This window comes from Martes martes (genome assembly GCF_963455335.1).
Source record: "Martes martes genome assembly, chromosome: 1".
Taxonomy (NCBI): Eukaryota; Metazoa; Chordata; class Mammalia; order Carnivora; family Mustelidae; genus Martes; species Martes martes.
This window is the reverse complement of record NC_137888.1, coordinates 45,279,147-45,303,594: the sequence shown is the minus strand read 5'-3', so window position 1 is coordinate 45,303,594 and position 24,448 is coordinate 45,279,147. Positions and strand designations below refer to the sequence as shown.

Below are 24,448 nucleotides of genomic sequence, written 5' to 3'. Positions count from 1 at the left end.
CATTAGGTAAAAAAAAAAAAAAAAAAAATGGGGAGATAAACCATGAGAGACTGTGGACTCTGAGAAACAAACTGAGGGTTTTTGAAAGAGAGGGGGTGGGGGAATGGGTGAACCTGGTGGTGGGTATTAAGGAGGGCACATACCACATGGAGCACTAGGTGTGGTGCATAAACAATGAATCTTGGAACACTGAAAAAATAAAATAAATTTTTTTAAAAAAGCATTAATCATTAAAAAAAAATGGGCAGTTACCCTTTCCAATGGAAGCTTGTTAGATTTCTACATTAACCATGGTAGTATCATTATTTAGAAAGAAAATGTATACTGAAGTCCACATTTGTCAGGCCATTCAGACTCCATGGATTTTCTACCATTGAAATACAATGCCCTTGATCATGTGGTTTGAGTGTCTGGACTAACAAAAAATCCTCAGGTTTCTAGTGTTTATTTATTGGAAAAATGTCTCAATTATTTAACAATGTCCCCCATCTCTATGGTAACCTGGTTTTGTCCTTCATTCTCAAGGACAGTGAATATGTTGGCTTCCAGGTGAATATAATATCAGCCACGCAAAAAACTTATTTTATATATTTGTCTCATCTCTCCTAAGTCAGTCTACTCCTTTGTGTTCTTCTGATAGAATTACCATTTTGTTCATGCTATTGATAACCAACAAGCAATGTTTTTAGCCATTATCCCTATTTGTCTTTGTTTATTGTCCATTAGTCCATCGAAGGGCATCTTGGTTCTTTCCACGGTTTGGCAACTGTGGCCATTGCCGCTATGAACATTGGGGTAAAGGTGGCCCTTCTTTTCATTACATCTGTATCTTTGGGGTAAATACCCAGTAGTGCAATTGCAGGGTCATAGGGTAGCTCTATTTTTAATTTCTTAAGGAATCGCCACACTGTTTTCCAAAGTGGTTTATTAACCAAACCATTTTGCTAAATCCTAGATGTTTGAAACTATGTAACTTAAATTCCATTGATAAGATATATACTGTAATTTGCCTCAAAAAAAAAAAAAATTTCCACTATCGTGAACCAGGGATTAGTTTCAGCTATCTCAGCACCAAAGTCTCAAAAGAGTTTTCCCCCCTACCCATCCTTCTTCACAAGGGCCATTTAAGTAAATTTCAAGTGTAGAATGACTTCAAATTCACAAGATAAAATAGGTTTATTCACTGTTTATTTACCCAAGTTTATTACCCAAGTTCATGTAGCTTAAGCAAGAATACAGAACAAGTAAAACAGCAGCATGCATAACAGTAACATGACAGAAGCTTTGAATACTCTGATAGTTTCCAAAGCCTCAGTCATTGAATACAAACTCTTGTATGCACAGATCACTCAGCACAGGAAAGGTACCATGTTGGGGGTCTCCCAGCTTAGGTAACTTGCTTATAACCAAGCACTTAGAGGGATGTTTGCCTCACATCCAATTTTAGTGCAGCTGCGTACCATAAAAACAGGCACTACAATGAACAATCTTGGTAAACTTGACACACTTGATGTACAACATACTTAAGAGCATTTTGGATCATTAATAAGTTCATACTAACCTCATGAGGAATCTAATTTATGCCAAGTTAATGTGTCTATTGGGTTGGCTTTGGAAGACTGTATAAATATGAGTTTCTTAGAGGGTCCTCAAACTGGCATAAAATATTACAGTTCAACTCTTAAACCTTTACTTTCAAAGTAATATAATACCCAGAATATTACTGAAAATAATCCTGATAAAAATCATACATTACTTGTGCAATTATGAAGCTAGTAAAAGAGTGTAAATATCATAGCATATGATTGTTTTTTAAGACATTTCAAGTAAAATGTGTTCCATGTACATTAAAAAACAAATATACTTACATTTATGTAAATAATAAAAAGTATTTTAGAATCACTTTTAAAAGACCAATCATAATTATAGAAAAAATGGTTTAATCAAAAAGAAAATTAAAATGTTAAAGAAAGATGTAGTTTATAGTCCTTGTAAAATGAGTGACAAATACTGTGAAATTGCTGAAAATCACCCTACAACTAGAGATGGTTTTTAAAAAGAATAAACTTAATCATGTGGAATATTTTTAAAAGAAATTTTGTTATTGGGGACCAACCGAAATTAATTTTAAGACCATACAAACAAGTTGACTTTTTCCAATAATGTTTATATGAGAGATAAATAACTTTAAGTGATAAGAGATATTTATCATATGCCTATAATACTTTTAGTATATTTGTTGGAACTATTGGCAAGATCTAAAGTGTTTTAAAAATACTAGAACAACAGGCATATTTTCATTCCTCCACAACTTAAACTTAATTCTCATTTTGTATAATTGTTTTTCCTAAGTGAGTGTGTTCAAAAAATAAAAAAAAAACAGACTGTTCAAGGAATGTAATTGTTTTGCCAAAAGAAGACTTAAAACATCTATGCCTATATAATTCTAAAGTAAATTAGAATATATATATATAGAAATATATATATGTATATATATCTTTTAAGTGATCACATCCCTGAATTGGAAGTAAATTTGTGAAATAAAATTCACTGATAATTGTATATCTCTACATGCAAAGTCAGGTTCTTATCTCTGATATAACCTCCTTGCCTTTCCCTTAGTTAGCTCTAACTAAAACTGATAGGAATAGTAATGCGACCATGAGGCTGATCAAAATTGCTTTATATTGCACTCAAATATTCCTAAATTTATAAATCATTGAATGTCATGCTGCATGCAGTATCCCTGATTAAAAAAAAAATAAAAACAGTGCATGAAATTACAGCTCTGAGCTGTGGTTAATTTTGATATTTCATTCTTTAATTCATGCCAACTTTCATTTTCTTCCTAACATCCACAATTTTCTTTAGAAATTTTCATTTTTTTTCTTAATTTTATCACCAAACAGTACATTTCTTCTTAAGAAATATTTTTCCAAGAAGCAGAATTTTATTTTATTAGTCAACTGAAGTAAATATATGTGGCAGAAAACAACAAAGCCTTATTGATTTGCAAGTCCAGAGCAATGGGCTAGGCTCATTCATGAACTAAAAGACTAACTCTATATGCCAGCCTCTATTATAGCTATTTCTCTCCATAATTGTATCTATCTGGAATTTTGGAAAGTCCTAGAAAATAACTAATTTGCAAAAGCTAAATGCTTCAGATAAAAATAAAGCACAATATTTCTAATTAAGCAAGTTCTAGCGGTAATGTTCCCAAACTTTCACTGGACCCATTCCAAGAAAGCTTATTGGGAAGCTGGGATGCTTCACACACACTTTATTAACTCCTCTCACCATTAGCCTTCTGGTGGAATGGCAGTCATGGCTTATCTATAGGACTTGGGGTGTTTTTTCAGCAGATGATAAAAAAGAAACATTTTGAAAATTGGAAACTATTTATTTCTTCATTATTCTTCTCAAGGCACCTATAACTTCTTTGTTCCTCAAGCTGTAAATAAAAGGATTTAGCAGAGGAATTATTATTGTGTAAAATAAAGAATACATTTTGTCATGATCATCAGTGTGGTCAGAACCAGGACGCACATACATGAAGAAGAGAGTGCCATAGAACAACGAAACAGAGAGCAGGTGGGCACTGCATGTGGAGAAGGCTTTGCTCCTGCCCTTTTCAGACTTCTTTTTCATGATGGCAAAGAGGATACGGATATAAGAAACCATGATGGTCATAAAAGTAAAGACTTGTATAAAGGCCGAAAAGATTAAAACCAGAAGTGTATTTACTGTAGGATCAGTGCAAGAAATTTTGAAAAGTTGTAAAATTTCGCAGTAGAAATAATGTATTTCATTGGACCTGCAGAAAGTTAATCTAAATAACAAACCCACATGAATTGCTGAATGTAGAAAACCCATGAAATATGAAACACCAATGAACTGAGTACAGAGGTTCCTGGACATTAAGACTGGATAAAGCAAAGGGTTGCATATGGCTATGTAGCGGTCATAAGCCATTACTACCAGCAGAAAACACTCTGTGGTGGCACTAGAACCAAAAATATAAAATTGAGCCATACAGTCAAAAAGTGATATCACATGATTCTTGGATAAAAAATGTGTAAGCATCCTGGGAGTTACAGAGGATGAAGTACAAGCATCTGCAAAGGCTAAACTGCTGAGGAATAAGTACATGGGGGTGTGAAGATGGCGATGCTTCCAGATGAGAAAAATCAGTCCAAGGTTGCCAACCATGGTGGTGAGATAGATGACCAAGAACACCAGGAATAGGGGGACCTGCAGCCCTTGAAGATCTGTAAGTCCTGTGAGAACAAACTCAGCCACGAGTGTCTTATTTTCTTCTGCCATATCCAACCTGTCCTGATGGTAAAGTAAAAGAAAAATATTGTTGAAACAGTCACAAAATAATCATAAAAACCGTGTATTTTTTGTGTAACTGATGTAAAATGTGCTTCTCATATGATTACCAATTTTTAAATTTTTACCTTTATATGTGTCCTTTAATATACATTCAAAATTTACATAATAAAAAGTTTTAAATGATAATTCACCTAAAGTAACAAGTAAATTAAATACAAATCCTTCTTAATCCAACAGAGGTTTTAAGAACTGTATATGCTCATCTAAACATTATATGAAAGAAAGAAATTTCCCATTCTACCCAAGAAAAATGTAAATAGTTAAGAACAGTCAAGAGTACCTTAATTTCTACTGAACTACAACATAAAGATATAATAATCAGAACATTAAGATAGTGGAATAAGAATACACAAGAGGGTCAATGCAATAATAGGCAGCCAGCTCAGAAATAGATTCCATTATATACAGAAGTGTGGCATAAGACAATACAATGTTTCAGTTCAGTAGGAGAAAGATGATGGATTTAACGGATTGTGCTGCCATTCTTGGCTATCTGTCTGGATATGAACAAGGTTAGGCTCCTAACTCACAGCATAGATATTTTCTAAGAAATTTGGGAGACAACAATATAACATAGTGATTAGAGAAATTCTTATCCAGAAAAGAGTATTGGACAGAGTCAGAGGGCATATAATAGGTTGGGAAATACATTTTACAGTGTATATGAAAGATACAGATTTATAAATAACATAATATGTAATATAAGAATAACATAAAAATAGATAAGAAAAAGGCAAACAATCTAAAAGAAGAATTAATAAAGGATATGAACAAGCAAGTTTACAGATGAATGGCCAACAAATAAAGTGAAAATATGCTAGTTTTCTATGTGTCACACATAAACACACATGTGCAAGTGCAGGCATGCACACACAAACACATGCACAGATACTTCCTTTCTCACATATCAGATTAGCAGAAATTAAAGTGAATAGATACTGCTGACTGAGGTGCGAAAAGTGCTCCTTTCATGTTAATTGTGGATCTATGAATTGCAACAGTCTTCTAGAAAAAGCAATTTTATATGATACCATTTAAATTGTTAATAAATACATATACCCTTTGACTTACCATTTTGCCTTACATATACCCTAGAAATAAAAGCACAACTATATAAAGACAGATATACAAAGAATATCCAATGCATTATTTTTCAAGGTGGCAAAGACCAGACGCATCCACAGTGAGATGGCTAAATAAATCATATTTATGTACACTTATGTTTTGTAATACAATTCAACCATGAAAAAGGAGTCATTCCACTTGAACTGGGAATTTTCACGATGTATTTTTACCTGAGAAGAATATGATACAGAGAAGTGTAAATAAGATTTCATTATTGTAAGATGAGCAATGCATTTTTAAATCTTCTACCTGGAAAAAATGTGGATATTAGAAATTAAGTTGATAGCATTGGGCTTTCTAGAATAGAAGTAGAGGTAGAAATGAAGGAAAAGGAGAAGAGGAAAAGAGAAAAGTCAAAATAAAAGTTCTATGAGAACAGCAGCATATATATTATGATCTCTTTCACATAAAATTATGTAATTGATTTATTTGTGTGTATGTCTATGTAGGCCTTTATACATACATAAAGAGATGTGCAAAAGAGTCTCCAACATGTTAATAATGGGGGAAAGAAACAAGAATGATGAAATCCTATTGTTTTCTTTTTCAAGATTTTTCACTGAAAAGTGCATTATAAAATTAGGATGCAATCATCTGTTAATTTTTGCATGTATATATCAGTTAAGGACAGAAATAGTCTTCAGAGAAATTAACATTTTCTTTTGGAAATTGTCAATGGGAGACAACTTTTAACCATTAAGTGTAGATACAATTTTTTAATACCCCAAAATTACCTGTAATTGTATAAAATAAGGATTCAAATAGAACAAGAGTTTTTAGAGGGTTTTTTTTTCAATTTTAATAATTTTTTTATTAATCTTATTTCTCCATACTTACTTTTTAGTCACTGTTGTGAATTTAACGCGTGGTGTTTGTATGAAGTAATGACATTGATTTTTTTTCATGATTTATAAATAGTCTCTGAAAGAAGTCTAAAAAGGAGTTTTCCAGTGAATACAGTTTCTTTTATATTACCATAAAAAGAAAAAGGAAAACATTCAGATATACAGATTGTTATGGTATTTCCTGGGATGAGAAAAACATTTTTATAATTTTATAGTCATATCTCTCAGTACTGATAGAACACACAAAAAAATTTTTACCATTAGAATATATTTGAAAAATTGAGTTTGTTTAATGTAGAAATAGGAACAAAGGCTCTTTTTCAATGAATCAGTGATCAGCGTAAGAGAAGGCTGTGAGATATTATTCTACCCCCACTAAAAATAAAGGAAGAATTTATGAGCTTTAGAATTTTTTTTGAGCTTTAGAATTTTTACTTTTGAATGTATACCCACCAGGAACCCCAATATATACAACACAGACAAAATATTAATTGAAAATTTAGAACATAGGAGATTTTTGCTCTGCATAAACTGGTCCAATTTTATAGTCTCAAATAACCAAATGTTGATTTTCCTAGTTTTAGTTCCTACAGCATGTAACTTGGCCAATTAGTAATCTCTGTGAAATTTTTTTCTCAAGTTATGTGATAAATGAGACAAGGAGCAATTTTGAAGTTACCACCAGTAACTTTAGCCTATATTCTCATGATTTCATGAAATTAAAGAATTTGTGTTGTACTCAGCAACAAACCTTGGGCCAGAAGTTCCCAGTCTGAAAAAGTTACAAATAAGTTAGATTTGAGCTGCTTAGCTTATATCTCAATTAAGCAAACTTCACCTTATGAAATGAACTCTGAATTTTTCTTACCACAATTATTGAATTTGTCTATTTTTCTTTCTTCTGTTAACCAAAGTTTATTATTTAAAAACTCCCTCCAGGGTTGCCTGGGTGACTCCGTGGGTTAAGCCTCTGCTTTCAGCTCAGGTCATGGTCTCAGGGTCCTGCGATCAAGACCCACATCAGGCTCTCTGCTCAGCAGGGAGCCTGCTTCCCCCTCTCTCTCTGCCTGCCTCTCTGCCTACTTGTGATCTCTTTCTCTCTCTCTCTCTCTCTGTCAAATAAATAAATAAAATCTTTAAAAAAATAAAATAAAACAAAAAATGAAAAATAAAAACTCCCTCCAAAATGTGTTACCTATAGAGTAAAAATTCTAACTAAAATATACATATTCAGACAGACATTTGCTTCTGTCTATCTAGATTTTGGTTGCTCATTTAAAAAGAAAAAAGTCCTTTCCAGGATGTTAATTTCTTACTTAGGTGTTTGTTATCATACAGACAAATTGCAACACTATATAAACGAAAATTATGAAAATCTCTGCTCTCTCACCCACTTCCTGTAAATCATGGGAAATTGGAAATGTTTTCTTGAAGTAACGTGAAAGGTACAGAAATGAAGCAGTATTATTTGTGCATTGATTTTCCTTAGAAACTCCAAACTGGAGATAGATAGCATTTCTTCCTGCTATCTGCAAATCTATTCTTTAAAAAATTCTGAAATTCCCTTAATGCTTCAGAAGGATTCCCAATAGGATGGAAGTCAAAGTTGTTCTACTGGGCCTTGTGAGCTAATCCTCAAATCATCTACACACCAATAGTTATAACAATTAAAACTGTACATTCTGTCCTCAGGGTTTACCATAGGGGCATGTTTATAAAATGTCACCGAATAGAGTTTAGAATAAGCTTGTTTTCCTTCCTCTTGTCTCTTTTAATGGTCCCACTACCCAAATACATTCTTGTCCACTTGGAAATCCCAAAGGTACATTAGAATTAACATATCCAAATCTGAAATTAAGATCTTCCTCCATTCCATCCCCAAACCTGGTATTCTTCCAATGTTCCCTGTCTCAGGGAATAGGGTCTGCAAACAAGTATTTATGCACACACCATAAATCAGGAACTTATTCATGAAACTAACTTCTTCCTCAATTCCATTTTTTTGACTACTTCCTCTAGATGTTATGTACCAAAGATGTCTTAAGTCCAACTATTTGTACAGTTAATCCTAAAATCCATAATGCATTCATCTACTGCCTGGACCTACTAAATAAATTCCTAGCAACACTATCTGTATCTGCTCACACAGTCATCCACTTCATTTTCCATTTTCCACACTGATGCCAGACTGATTTTTATAAAATGCGCACCATTTCACCATCATCCCCTACACACTCTCCCCACTCGACATGTATAAATAACTTCTCATTCCACATAGAATAACAACTAAAATTGGTAATCCTAAATATCCATTTCTGGATATTTCTGAGAAATAGACCCAGTAATTAACTGTACACAGTTGAAGAAGGTTTTTTGTATTACATGTATATATTATTAATATTAACACTAATTGAATTCACAAATAATAGCCAATATTTTACTGGATTGACATAATCGACATAATAGAAGTTTAGTTCTCCTTTATGTAAGTATGAAGTACATGTTCTTAACTGAACAGCTGTTCCTTCCATTTGATGATTCAGAGTAGCAAACTCTTTCCAACTTGTCACTCAAGCATTTTCCACACATGATTTCCTTCAGGGTTTGTGTTTTCATTTGAATCAAGCTAAAAAGGGAAATTTCATAGGGGATTCCAAATGTGAGGTTCTCGTGACCCAGAAATGTAAGTGATATACATCACTTTCAATCCTAAACTCAATCATATCACTACAGTTAACTGAAAAGGGGGTCTGTGTGTCTAGGATGAAAAGAATATAGATTTGGAGGTCACCTAACAGTTTCTTCTCCTGATTTGACTATAGTTTCTGATTCTCATTTACCTGTTTTACCCTCCTTCCCCTGTAGACAATACTTTCAACATCTTCCCAAGGGAGTCAAATCCAATTCCCATCTAGCCTGTAATCCAAGAAAAAGCTAGGATCTCCAGTTGATACTCTGGTCTCTCCATCAAATCCAGGTGTAGCTGTTCTGTGTCTGGAAACCAAGAAATTTTTTAGTATTTTGGCACATGTTATAATTACACATTGACAATATGCAATCTTTGTAGGATTTATCTGTCATTCTCTGGAGAACATGAACCTTGCACAATATCCAGTCTTTATCAACATAATATCGTCAATATAAATAAACCAGCCTGTGCTCTACAAGATGTCCCCCAAATAAATATTCCTTCTGTCCTCTTAATCCATTACATTCTCTTCTTAGTAAACTCAAGGCCACTCAAAAGACTTACTCTTTTTGAGGGATCTATCCACCACAAGAAGACCTCTGTCCTTAATCTGATTTTCTGACTATGTTACAGATTAACAACATTTTGCTAAGTTAAACTGGATATTGATGTTCAGAAGCTGTCCCCAACCCCAGTGTTTAGCCTGTCTCTATTCCAGGGATCTCACTATGTGGCCAGCAAGGCTACCCTTGTGTAAGCATAGATGTAGTGTGGGTCTGAAATATCTGGATATTTGGCAGTTGTCTCTGATAAGGTGTCAGAAAGTGTAGAATGTCACCCCAACCCCAATTTCTCTGTGAGTTCTCCTCTCCTACATTGCTCATTCCTACTCCCAATTTGTAGCCCCATCTCTGCCTTACCTGTCTGACTTGAGTGAAAACAGGTACTGGATGAGATGATTGTTGGAAGACTAGTATGACTTCACTTGCTAATTTCACAGGATTTCCCACACTGGCTTTGGCTGCTGCCTGACAAGCTTCAGGTTCTTTTTCAGACTTGACTAGAGACTCTGGTCATGTCCTCCCACATCTGGTCTTCACAAATATATCCCAGGCTACCTCTCCGAACTGAGTATTCACTGTTGGAATTGGTCTGTTCTCAGGAAAAACTGAGTCTCAAAAATTCAGAGTCCAAGAAGGGGATTTAATTCCTTGTCCCTTGTCTTGCTACCTCCCATTCTTTGTCATGAGGTGATGTCTTCAACCTGGAGATGACCTAGGTCTATGATTCTAGTCAATGATTTGTTGAGCAATCCATGGAATAGGTACAGCAATATCCACTGTATTCTACATGGCAGAAAAGAAACTAATTTAAATCTTTTCCATCTTTGTCTCTGAGATGGTATTTGAAAATATGGGCATGGGGAAGTAACATGTGAAATGTTGGAAGTAGAAAGACAGTCCCTAAAATATTTTGTCCTATTAATATCTTCACACTCTTATGGACTGTTCGTGTTTTCAACTTTTGCGCCAAAGTCTGTTGGAACTTGTGATCTGGTCCCTTAAATGGAATAGGGCTTGGCTATCCTGAAAGGCTTTCTGCCTTTCCCGGCTTTCTTTGGTCTGGTAACCCCTTGGCCCCTCTTTTATACCCTCTCTCTACATGCCCCAGCCCATCCTCTAACTCACTTTTGAGGAGTAAGTCTCTCAGCCACTCTCAGACACTGCAGGAATTTCCAGGTGTTGGCCATGCGATGCAGTAATGGGAAGCATCCTCCAAAACTAAACATCAAGTCTGCCCTGCCTGCACACTCTGCAGGACAAAGTTCATTGTGATGTAGCCAAATATGGAAGGAACACAGTGAGAAATAGTTTTTTTTTTTTTTCCAGTGTCTGAAATGGGAATCTAGGCAAAAGTTCTTCTCTTCTGAGGCTACTTATGATAGGCAAAATAACGGCCATCAATGACATGAACCTGAAAATATGTTAGGTTGCATGAAAAGGAAGAATGGGGGCGCCTGTGTGGTTCAGTGGGTTAGGCCTCTGCCTTCAGCTTGGGTCATGATCTCAGGGTCCTGGGGTCAGGCCCTGCATCAGGCTCTCTGCTCAGCGCGGAGCCTGCTTCCCTCTCTCTCTCTGCCTGCCTCTCTGCCTACTTGTGATCTTTCTCTCTCTCTCTCTCTCTCTCTGCGTCAAATAAATAAATAAAATCTTTAAAAAAAAAAAAAGGAAGAATGAAGGCCATAGATAGAATGACAGTTGCTTATCAGCTGACCTTGAAATAAAGAGATTTTCCTGAATTATCTGGAAAGGTCTAATGTAATCACAAGGGTCCTTAAAGTGGAAGAGGGAGGGGGAAGAATCAGGGTCTAAGGAAACTGTGACAACAAAAGGCAGGCACCAAGAGATGCAGCCCTGTTGGCTTTGAAGCTGCAAGAAGGGGCGCATGAGCCAAATGATGTAGACAAATTCTCAAAGTTGGCAAAGAGGAAGAAATAAAGTCTTACCCAAACCTTCCAGAAAGGAATTCACCCTGCTAACACTTTGATTTTAGTCTAGTGAAATTCATGTCGGACTTCTGCACTATGGAACTAATATAATAAGTGTATGTATTTTTAAAGCCACTATTCATGGTTATTTGTTAACAGCAATAGAGAACACAATACCTCATACTATTAATTTGCCTCCCTGCCTTCCAAATACCAGTCCTCTCTAGAGGGGGAAATTAAAAACGACATGTCTCATTCCTCCTCTATTGTTGCCATCCTCTGTCTCCTTCATAACCTCCCAGGGCCAAAAGAGGTATACTTGTCCCCTTTTAGGATATGTCATCCTTGTAACAGGGTAGCAAGTATAAGATCCTCTAATCATAGAAAAAAACAAGAAGAGGTGAGTTCACCAAACCTGGTATATCCCTAGTGAAAAGAAGGAAATAAATAAATTTAGAAAGTTTCCACTTAAAGAATCCCTAAAAAGTCAAGAACTAGCTTTTTCCAACCTTAAATACCATGAAAAGAAACATAAAATGGGATCTTTATGTATTTATTTTAAAGACTCTATTTATTTATTTGTCAGAGAGAGCAAGCACAAGCAGGGGGAACAGCAAAGGGAGAGGGAGAAGCAGGCTCCCTGCGGGGCAGGGAGCCTGCTGTGGGACTCAATCCCAGGACCCTGGGATCATGACCCAAGCTGAAGGCAGTTGCTTAACCGACTGAGCCACCCAAGTGTCCCTAAAATGGGATATTTAAATTGCATGGTTTAATATTTGCAAGAAATTTATCCCCAAGGACTATGGAACTTCTGTGGTTGTTTCTCCAGGGTAACTGTGAAGATGGCATTTCAGCTGTATATCACCTGTGCTGACAAAAACATAGGGAATGCAACAATTTGCTACTGGATTACACCCCACCTTAGTAACAGTGTTGTTTGAAAAAATAAAGAAGACATTGACATATACTGACATATATAGACAGATAACAATTATACACAGCCAATACCTAAAAGAGTCTGCATCGCACATAAAGGGAGAAAAAGAGAAAATTTTGCCACTGCTCTGGAGTGTAACGAGGTGATGACAGAAAGTTAACAGAGACTTGGCACTCACAGAGAGCAACATTGTTCGAATGAGCCCACACAGCAGAAGCAGGGTTTGGATGCAGTGAGAAGAGCAGAGTCTGAGGAAACTGAGCCCCAAACACACAGTGCTGAAGCCAGTCAGCCCCACCGCAGGCTTTGCTGTTCCATGACACAACAAATTGTGTCTATCCTCAAATCAAAATAATAGGGATGTGTCATGAATATGGGGATATCTTTTCTTATTTTTCACTACAATATTCACAAGTCTATATGTAATAAAGTCAGAGAGCCAGACAGAAAACACAAAAGACTTTTGTAAGGAAAAAAAATTGATTTAAGTTACATAATTATGAGATGATCAAGCACACCTGTTGTTGTCAATTCCGGGGGCAGGAGGGGTGGGGAGGAATGTATTCAACTGGTATATTTGTGCTGGAAAGAAGGTGCCTGGTGAGATTATTCAATAAATTAAAAAGTAGAAATTTTTAAAGAGCTCAGAATTATTCATTATATTGCAGAAAGTAATTATTTTAAGTATTTAATTGCTAAAGTGTTGTATCTTTTAATGAATACAATGCAAATATAAGTTAATTTTCAAAATTACTTATAAACCTCCTAGATATATTCATATTAAATGAGGAATATATGTTGTCATATTTAGTCTAACAATATTACTTTGGCATATATAGTGTTTGCATCATTATAAACATCTATCAAAGATATTTGTATCTACAAACTCTTGAAAATTACTTGTTCAAGAATTATCTAGGAGGGTATGAGTAGTTTCTAAACAGAGGATTTACACAAGCTAATTCTTCCTATAAAAGAATATAAGTTCAGGGCCACCTGGGTAGCTCAGTTGGCTTGGTGTCCAACTCTTGATCTTTTCTCAGTTCATGATCCCAGCATCATGGTATTAAGCCCTGCTTTGAACCCCATGCTCAGCAAAGAGTCATCTCTCCTCTTGCTCTGCCTGTCTCCCCACTCATGTTCTTTCTCCCTCTCAAATAAAAAAAAAAGAATATAAATTCAAAAAGTTTTAAAATGTGTGTATCTGGAAACACAAAGCTCATTAAAGTTACAAAGATACAATAATTTGGATATTCTGTTTCATTTTTATCCTTGAGGATGGATTATAAACAACAAGAGCACAAAGTAAATGGAACCTATCTTTCCCATGCTCATTAATTATTTTGATGATCACAAGAACTTAGCATAAAAACAAGTCTATCTACTCTGAATTTTTTATTCATTCATTAAACAAGTATATCAAGGCCCTACTATGTGCTAAACCCAAGGACCCATGCTTTATAACAGAGTAAAATCTAAGGAATAATGAAAGTTTTCCTGAGAAATATTTATTTCTTTATAATTTTTCTCAGTGCCCCCAAAACTTCCTTATTTCTTAGGCTATAAATAAAGGGGTTGAGCAGAGGGATGATAATCGTGTAGAACAGTGAATACATTTTATCCTGATATTGATCTGGGCCGGACCCAGGACGCACATACATGAAGAAGAGAGTGCCATAGAACAAGGAAACAGAGAGCAGGTGGGCGCTGCACGTGGAGAAGGCTTTACTCCTGCCCTTTTTGGACATCTTTTTCAGGATGGCAAAGAGGACACAGGTATAAGACACTATGATGGTCATAAAAGTAAAAGCTTGTATAAAAGCAGCAAAAATGAAAACCACCAGTGCATTAATAGATGGGTCAGTGCAAGAAATTGTGTATAGCAGCAAAATTTCACAGTAGAAATGAGGTATTATATTGGACCTGCAAAAGGTTAATCTAAATAATAACCCTACATGAATTGTGGGATGCAGAAAACCAATTACATAAGACAAACTTATCAACCAAGTACAGAATCTGTTGGACATCACCACTGGATAAAGTAAGGGGTTGCATATGGCTACGTAGCGGTCATAGGCCATCACTACCAGGAGGAAACATTCCGTGGTGGCACTGGAACCAAAAAAATAATATTGGGCCAGGCACTCAAAGAAGGATATCATCTGACTTTTGTCTAAGATGTTGACAAGCATCCTGGGAGTCACAGAGGACGAGGAACAAGCATCTGCAAAGGCCAAACTGCCAAGGAGTAAGTACATGGGTGTGTGAAGATAGGGATGCTTCCAGATGAGAATAATCAGTCCGAGGTTGCCCACCATGGTGGTGAGGTAGATGACCAAGAACACCAGGAACAGGGGGGCCTGCAGCCCTGGAAGATCTGTAAGTCCTGTGAGAACAAACCCGGTCACCTGCGTCTTGTTTTCCTCCATCATATGCACTCAGACTGATCACTACCAGGAGAGAATATGTAAAGGAAAAACTTTTTTTTATTTTCTTTTATTTTTTCAGTGTTCCAAGATTCATTGTTTATGTACCACAGCCAGTGCTCCATGCAATACATGCCCTCCTTAATACCCATCACCAGGCTCACCCAATCCCCCAAACCCCTCCCCTCCAAAACCCTTAGTTTGTTTCTCAGAGTCCACAGTCTCTCATGGTTTATCTCCCTCTCCAATTTCCACCAATTTACTTTTCCATTCCTTCTCCTAATTTCCTCCATGCTATTCCTTATGCTCCACAAGTAAGTGAAACCATATGATAATTGACTCTGTCCTCTTGACTTATTTCACTCAGCACAATCTCCTCCAGTCCTATCCAGGTAAAGGAAGAACTTAATCAAGGATCAGGAAAACTTGTATTATGTGTCAATATCATATCCCTCTATCTGATGGCCCTTACTCAACAAATACTAAAGTTTAGAGTTACTCTTTTTTAAAACACACTAATGATGTTAAATATAGGTAGTTTCAGGAAGTAAAATTCATTAAAAAGACTTTTTAAATGTGTGTATATACTAATTTATGTGTGTCTATGTGTGTGTGTGTAAAATACTTGAAGAGACACTGGTTCAGGTTCAAATGTATTTTCACCATTTTTCAGGCACTCTTTCATATCTTTTCTATTGAACAAAAACTGGACTATATATTTGGTATTGATATATATCATTCTCTCTCTCTAAGACATTACTGTATAGAATAATGAGAGTAACTTAAAATCCCATTTCAGCTATTTTCCGTCTATTACCATTATGTTATTTGAGTCTATATTCAACAAATTCTCCTCAGATTCCTAAAAGACCCTTTTGACTTTACATTCTTCAAAATCACTTCAAATTTCTAATAGAATCTTTAATTTTCCCAATAAATTGTCATATGTGAACATAATCATTCATTCAGTTAACAAATATTTATTTAGTGCCTCCTGCATTATCATTCTTAGCTCCATCACACATAGATCTTCTAATTCTGGTGTCATACTTGAGAAACTAAAATAACCACTCTTTCAAGACTAGAGAAGAAACAAAAACACTAGCCAGATTATTTGCACATTTGGAATGGATCTGAGAGCTCCCATTAAACATGCCCATGTATACAATTATCATGTGGTTAACCAAAAATGTTTTTAAGATTTTACAGGCTCATAATTCTTTTTTTTAGAGGCTCATAATTCTAAAATGATTAATAGGATTTTTTTTCCTGCTCTTTCTGAGATTGCAAGTGGGACTATCAAAGTCAGGGTGAATGAAACATTACAAATGGAACCACAGTTGAAAAAATAACCAGTGTGTTGAAAAGGTGGATTTAATGTAAGTAGTAAAAATTATAAAATCTGTTTAAAGCTTAAATCAAATGAGAAAAGATGAACCACAGTAATAGGCAATGACTAACAGAAAGACAGTCAAGGCAGATAACAGCCCCTAACTACAAATGGATCCATGAGGTTTATAGCCTGGGAAGCAAGTGAGAAGGCTGGGTCCTGTGGAGACCCAAGAGAAAAAAACTCAGTCCTCATCATCACAATGTATTTCATCAATGACAAATTATGTACAAGTCTGAACATAAAATGTTTTATGGCCTCCTTTAGTATCTAAAGCAAGGTCTACCCATTTACAAACAGCTGATCTAAATATATAACCATTCAAGGGACTATTTACCAGTCTTGGATTCACAGTTTCCAGGCTTTGATGACAAGATCATCCAAGTGGGTGTCATTCCAACACATATGTTCACTTCTACACCAATTCCACATAGCTGAAGATTCCCTCCCTGTATGTGCTGGCCTAAAATATATCAAACCTCCCATTTGGTAATTCAAAAGAAAGAATAACAGTATTTGAAAAATTCAGTTCTGATGAAAATAATCCTTGAACAGTAAAAATATAGAGAAGAATTGGGGTATTTTCTATAAAAAGGCACCTGGAGTTTTTCTCTTTAAAAAGAAGGCTATATTGAGGAACAGAGTTCTTCATCTCCAGTGGAAAAAAAGAAAATTTGGGATTGATTTTAGACACAAAGAAACACCAGCAGAGAGTCTGATCACATTGTCAGTAATCATCGAATAAGCATGTTTGCTGTCAAGTCACTGCAAGTACCAGATTATCCTTATTCACACTCTTCTAAGAATACAACAGTAAGGTGTGGCTCTTGGCAAATACAGTGAATTCTTTTCTGCAGATTTCCTGACAAGAACTATGTAAAAAAGAGCCAAACTGAAGGGGAAAGCATAGACTCTCTTTAAAAGTCTATAACTCTCTAATTCTTATCTATTTGAAAATTTCCCTACTTCTATGAGGTTTCCATAATAAAGTGAAAGAATGAATTTTACTTTCAAAGGCAAATTATTAGATTTATTCTATAATTCATTGTCCTGGCAAAGAAAATGTTAACAGAAATGTAATAATGTTTCAAAAGCTGGAGTCTCAATTCTGCCTCTAAATTACTAAGTGAGGTGTCTAAACCATTTTATGACCTTCATTTTAAGGTTCTCTTCTGTAAAGCACTAGATTTTCTGAGGTGCATTTCTGCTCACAGTCTGTGAGATTCTAATTTCTCTTGTTATTCAGTAGGTAACATAGCATGGTGGTGAAGCACACAGATGCTATAACAGTTTGAACCCTCATTCTACAATTATATAGTCTCGTAGCCACAAGGGGTTAAAGTAATCAAACATAATTTTTATTTAGCTGTTCAGTTAGGATTCCTTTCTGTTCCATTTGATAGATAAAACATCTCAAAAAACTTTTCCGATATTTTGACAGCTCATGAGAAACTCTTGGTATTGAAATGATATGTTCTGTCATTTTTGGTGGAAAGAATAATGACAATAAAATAAAGCACTGTATTCTCACCCAATTTTTATAAGAAGATGCAGAGATGTCATAAGAAATAAATTTTCATGAAGAAATAAGATACAAGAAGAAAGACGTTAAAGACAGCTAATTGTCTCATGTTAGTTTTCTTTGAAAAATGCAGTTTGGAAGGAAAGACATTTATTTCTTACCATCTTCAAACCTGTTTGCAAAGAGAATATTGAAATTCCCTCAATGCCACCAAAAGATTCCCTGTAGAATGAAGTCAGCCTACTGGGCATTATAGTCTAGTCAACAAATCATTTTTAAAGTACTTTTTTTTAACTATTATTTTTATAGCTTGTTTCTTCTGCAAACAAAATCAGATTAATTGGAGCAAAAAATTAAAATGTGGAAAAGCACAAAGAAACCAACCTGTTGTAATGTCACTAAACACTGATGGATACAGTTAACTTTTTGGTGTATTTTTCTCCTATCATTTACCCATGCATGTAGTTAATATTTATATGTATATATTATATTTATAGATAGAGAGATACATAATTTTATTTGAACATTTTAAAATAAAATAATGGCTCTGCTATACATGGTTTTTCATAAACTATGTTTAACTTAATAATACACCATTTATAATTTTATTTTCTTAACTTTATTTATTTACTTATTTGAGAGAGACAGTGAGCATACACATGCATGACAGAGAGAGAGCACACAAGCTGGAGGAGAGACAGAAGGAGAGGGATAAAAGATTCCTCACTGATCAGGGAGCCCAACCTAGGCCTTGATCCCAGGACCCTAGAATCATGACCTGAGCCAAAGGCAGATGCTTAACCAACTAAGCCACCCAGGTGCCCCCATTTATAGTCTTCTATGTCATTACTCTAGACTCTTTCTTTTTAAATTCATTTATTTATTTATTTATTCAAATTTTATTTTATTTATTTCAGTGTTCCAAGATTCATTGTTTATGCACCACACCCAGTGCTCCATGCAATATGTGCCCTCCTTAATACCCACCACGAGGCTCACCTAACCCCTCACCCCCCTCCCCTCCAAAACTCTTGTTTGTTTCTCAGAGTGCACAGTCTCTCATGCTTTCTCTCCCCCTCCGATTTCCTCCAACTCCCTTCTCCTCTCCATCTCCCTATGTCCTCCATGTTATTTGTTATGCTCCACAAATAAGTGAAACCATATGATAATTGACTCTCTCTGCTTGACTTATTTCACTCAGCATAATCTCTTCCAGTCCCAGCCATGTTGATACAAAAGTTGGGTATTCATCCTTTCTGATGGAGGCATAATATTCCATTGTATATATGGGCCATATCTTCTTTATCCATTCTTCTGTTGAAGGACATCTTGGCTCTTTCCACAATTTGGTGACTGTGGCCATTGCTGCTATGAACATTGGTGTACAAATGGCCCTTCTTTTCACTATGTCTGTATCTTTAGGGTAAATACCCAATAGTACAATTGCAGGGTCACAGGATAGCTCTATTTTTAATTTCTTAAGGAATTGCCACACTGTTTTCTAAAGTGGCTGCACCAACTTGCATTCCCACCAACAGTGTATGAGGGTTCCCCTTTCTCCACATCCTATCCAACACTTGTTGTTTACTGTCTTGCTAATTTTGGCTATTCTAACTGGATTGAAAGGATAAACATTGTTAAAATGTCTATACTGCCTAGAGCAATCTATACTTTCAATGCCATCCTGATGGAAATCTCACCGGCATTTTTCAAAGAGCTGAAACAAACAATCCTAAAATTTGTATGGAACTAGAAGAGACCCCGAATTGCTAAGGAAATGTTGAAAAAAAAAATTATGAAAGAGAAAGAGACATATTATATGATAATGTAATTCTTTGAAAGCAAAGCTATAAAACTAACAAGTTATTAATTTTATATTAAATATCACTTACCTTATTCCTATGTAAGGATAAGCTGTCTTCTTCCACACAGGACTTGCACATGATGTTCTACAGGATGAGTACATAGATGATGATGATGACAGGAAAATATCTCACACAATTCTTGCTGTACAGTTATTAAGCTTTTCAGACAAAGACACATAAAAAAATGGGTTTTTTAACTGTTTGGCATGATGATTATTTACTATCCATGAAGTAGAGGTTGATGATCATACAGGTATTCATCCTCATCTTCATGTTGAGTAGGCTGAAGAGAAGTAGGAAGAGGGGGTTGGTCTTGCTGTCCCAAGGTTACAGAGGTGGAAGAGGTGGAGGAAGTAGAGGAGGTGGCAGGAGAGGCAGGCCCACTCTCATCAGATCTCTAAAAAGAATGTATAGTAAGATATCAATGGGCTGTGCAATGTCTCTTTCATTTTATTTCCCTTACTTTCCCCTTTATAGTGATTCCCCCCACTCCCTCCCTACCTAGTCCACCCTCTGGCACCCACTGATGTTGTCTGGTTTATCTTTTTAAATTTGTATATGTCTTTACAAATTGTACAGGGTTGCTTTGTGTATATGGTTTTGAAATTTGTGCTTTTTAATTAAAAAATAGCATTGTGTTATAGAAAAAAATTTATAATACCTTGTAATTTCTTTCTCATTTTTTTGCTTTTTCATTCCTCTAAAAGTGTTTCTACCCAGTATCAATCCTCCTTATACCAGTTGCTTTATTTTCAGTCCCCATATCATGGAAGGGTGCAGATCATTAAAGCCAAAAGCAGTCTTGAGTAACTTGAACCCTTCTGCCAGAGGGTCTAGTTTGTTTTCTGGCATTGTTTCTTCTGTATCTTCTTCCTCATCATCTGGAGCTGATTCAGCAACACTCATCTCCATCAAGTTGTCTTCTATTAATTCCTCTGGTATGGTGTCTATCAGCTCTTGAATTTCTCTAAGAGCCATATCTTGAGACCCTTTACCCACCATTTTTTTTTTTTTTTTTTTTTTGCTATACACAGAATTTCTTTCATGATTTTCATTGGCTAGCTCTGTTATAAATCCTGTTGTGCAAAATAGCTGAAGTTTTTTCCAGCAGATATTGTTTAGGGCTGGATAGCTTTCATGGCTTTTTCTATCACAATGGTGGCATCTTCCATGGTATAATTGTTCCAGACTTTCATCATATTTTCTCTTTAGGGGTTCTCTTCCAAACTGTTGATAATCCTTTCCATAGATTATTGTGTATAACAAGCCTTAAAGGTTTTTATGAACCCCTGATCTAGAGGGTGAGTTAGAAGCATTGTGTTTGTGGGTATTTACCCCAAAGATACAGATGTAGTAAAAAGAAGGGCCATCTGTACCCCAATGTTTATAGCAGCAATGGCCACGGTCGCCAAACTGTGGAAAGAACCAAGATGCCCCTCAACAGATGAATGGATAAGGAAGATGTGGTCCATATACACTATGCAGTATTAAGCCTCCATCAGAAAGGATGAATACCCAACTTTTGTAGCAACATGGATGGGACTGGAAGAGATTATGCTGAAGGAAATAAGTCAAGCAGAGAGAGTCAATTATCATATGGTTTCACTTATTTGTGGAGCATAACAAATAACATGGAGGACATAGGGAGATGGAGAGGAGAAGGGAGTTGAGGGAAATTGGAAGGGGAGGTGAACCATGAGAGACTATGGACTCTGAAAAACAATCTGAGGGTTTTGAAGGGGCGGCGGGGGCAGGGGGCAGTCGGAGGTTGGGGGAGTCAGGTGGTGGGTATTAGGGAGGGCACGTATTGCATGGAGCACTGGGTGTGGTGCAAAAACAATGAATTCTGTTATGCTGAAAAGAAATTTCAAAAAAAGAAGAAGAAGAAGCAGCATTGTGTTTGGGAGCAAGTACACAATTCAGTGCCTTTGGTGTTGAACTCACGGAGTTCCGGGTGGCCAGGGGCATTGTCCATATCAAAAGAACTTTAAATGCAATCCTTACTAGCAAGGTACTTTCTGCCTTCAGGAACAAAGCAAGGATGGAACCAATTCAGAAAAACTCTTCTCTTTGTCCAGGCTTTCTTCTACAACCAGAAGACGGGAAGCTGGTGTTTCTCTTTTCCCTTCAAGAGTCAGGAGTTAGCAGCTTTATAGATAAGGGCAATCCTGACCATAAACCCAACTGCATTTGTGCAAAACAGTAGATTTGGCCCATCCTTTGTTGCCTTAAATCACAGTGCTCACTTCTCTTCCTTACTAATAGATATCCTTATCCTCTGTGGCATTTTGTTTCCAGAATAGGACACTTTGATCTGCATTAAAAACCTATTCAGGCAAATATCTTTTTTCCTCAATGATTTTTTTTAATGGCATCTGGGAACTCATCTGCTGCCTTTTAGTTGGCAGAGCTGCTTCTCCTGTTATCCTGACATCTTTTAAGCCAAACCTCTTTCTAAAATTATCAAACCATCTTTTGCTGGCATTAAATTCTCCAACTTTAGATCTTTCACCTTCCTTTTGCTTTAAGTTGTCATATGACTTCGTTTTTTCTGAAATCAAATTAGAGTATACAGGCATGCCTTTCTTATAGCACTTCTGCACCGACATAAAAGCTGCACTTTTAATATGACATAAAAAGGTATTTTGGCTCTTTGTTTTGTTGACTGTTTCCTTTGCTGTGCAGAAGCTTTTGATCTTGATGAAGTCCAAAAAGTTCATTTTGGCTTTTGTTTCCTTTGTCTTTGAAGACATATCTTGAAATAAGTTGCTGTGGCTGATGTCAAAGAGGTTACTGCCTATGTTCTCCTCTAGGATTTTGACAGGTTCCTGCCTCACATGTAGGTCTTTTATCCATTTTGAGTTTGTATTTGTGTACTGTGTAAGAGACGGTCAAGTTTCATTCTTCTATACATAGCTGTCCAATTTTCCCAGCACCATTCATTGAAGAGACCCTCTTTCTTCCACTGTATATTTTTCCTGTTTTGTCAAAGATTACTTGACTTGTCCAAAGATGATGTATAAGAGGCTATCAGACACATGAAAAAATGTTCCTCATCACTAGCCATCAGGGAGATTCAAATCAAAACCACATTGAGATACCACCTTACACCAGTGAGAATGACCAAAATAACAAAAGAGTAAACAGCAAGTGTTGGAGAGGATGTGGAGAAAGGGGAACCCTCTTACACTGTTGTTCGAATGCACGTTGGTGCAGCCACTTTGGAAAACAGTGTGGAGATTCCTTAAGAAATTAAAAATAGAGCTTTTCTATGACCCTGAAATTGCACTACTGGTATTTACCCCAAGGATACTGATGTAGTGAAAAGAAGGGGCATCTGTACCCCAATGTTCACAGCAGCAATGGCCACAGTGGTCAATCTGTGGAAAGAACCATGATGCCCTTCAATGGAAGAATGGATAAAGAAGATATGGTCCATATATACAATGCAGTATTATGCCTCCATCAGAAAGAATGAATACCCAACTTTTGTATGCAACATGGATGGGACTGGAAGAAATAAGTCAAGCAGAGAGAGTCAATTATCATATGGTTTCACTTTCTTGTGGAGCAAAAGGAATAACACGGAGGACATTGGGAGATGGAGCTGAGAAGTGAGTTGGGGGAAATTGGAGGGGGAGAAAAAACATGAGAAACTGTGGACTCTGAGAAAAGAAACTGAGGGTTTGGGGGTGTGGGGGTTGGATGAGTGTGGTGGTGGGTATTATGGAGGGCATGTATTGCATGGAGCACTGGGTGTGGTGCATAAAGAATGATTTCTGGAACACTGAAAATAAATAAAATAAAATAAAAAAAAAGGTATTTTGGAAAAAAATGCAAGTTTTTTGTGTCTGCTGGCATAGCTGTATTGATGATTTCAAGAATTTTCTTTTGGGGGTCTCCTGAGTGACTCAGTCAGTTGAGCAACCAATTTCAGCTCAGGTCATGATCTCAGGGTCATGAGATCAAACCCCAGGTCATCAAGCCTCATGCTAGGTGTGGAGCCTGCTTAGAATTCTCTCTTTCCCTCTGCCCCTCCCACCTTTCACTCTTTCTCAGTCTCTCTCTCAAAAAAAAAAAAAAAACTTTTTCTTTCTTTCCTTCTTTTTTTTTTTTTTTCCTGACAATGGTCCTTACACTGCTTTAAATGGTGGCAATCACAGCTGCAAACCTCAATCTACTGTACATTTTAAGCAATTCAACGTCGTGTTGTAGTGTCATGATTCTTCTCTGCCTCTTTGGGGCACTAACAGCATCACTACTGGTACTTCATAGGAAGTACCCATAGTGTTAGTCAAGGTTTGTGGTGATTGCACTAAACACGAAAAATACATGAGAACCAAGAGATCAGTTTGTACTGCGATATGCAATATTCTAGAGAAAACAATTGCTCATGTAAAGATTAGCATGGTAGGTTGTTTTAAGCAAGTACTCAACACTTGAGCTCACTGCAACAGCAAAAGAAGGTGACTATGAAATTACAGTAGTGCAGTATGTACTACAGTTAATTTCATGCAGTTATGATTTAATGCTGCTTTCTCTCAACTGCCATTCGTTCCATGTACAGTCTCTAAGTGTTGATTTGGATAAACTTTAATTTTTTATAGTAGATTTTTGTACATTTTATGGTAGTAAGTGATAAAATAGGCTAGTATCACATATATTTTATGCATCTGTAACATATCTTTTTCTTAAATTTTTTTGACATTTCCAGACTATGAAGTTCATCTGAGAGTTTTTTCAAATTATCACAAATCTACAAA

The 24,448-nt window shown here is 36.1% G+C and overlaps 2 protein-coding genes across 2 annotated transcripts; both read right to left on the bottom strand.

Moving 5' to 3' along the window:
* Nucleotides 1-3,402: 3,402 nt before the first annotated feature.
* Nucleotides 3,403-4,326, bottom strand: LOC308337297 (olfactory receptor 5AC1-like; the record flags this gene model as incomplete). The annotated part of the gene is made up of 1 exon (XM_080795454.1): nucleotides 3,403-4,326. One exon carries the CDS (start codon nucleotides 4,324-4,326, stop codon nucleotides 3,403-3,405), a length of 924 nt encoding a protein of 307 aa, XP_080651580.1.
* Nucleotides 4,327-13,990: 9,664 nt separating this feature from the next.
* On the bottom strand, nucleotides 13,991-14,914 carry LOC308353170 (olfactory receptor 5AC1-like; the record flags this gene model as incomplete). Its single annotated transcript, XM_080819930.1, has 1 exon — nucleotides 13,991-14,914. One exon carries the CDS (start codon nucleotides 14,912-14,914, stop codon nucleotides 13,991-13,993), a length of 924 nt encoding a protein of 307 aa, XP_080676056.1.
* Between the last annotated feature and the right edge of the window lie 9,534 nt (nucleotides 14,915-24,448).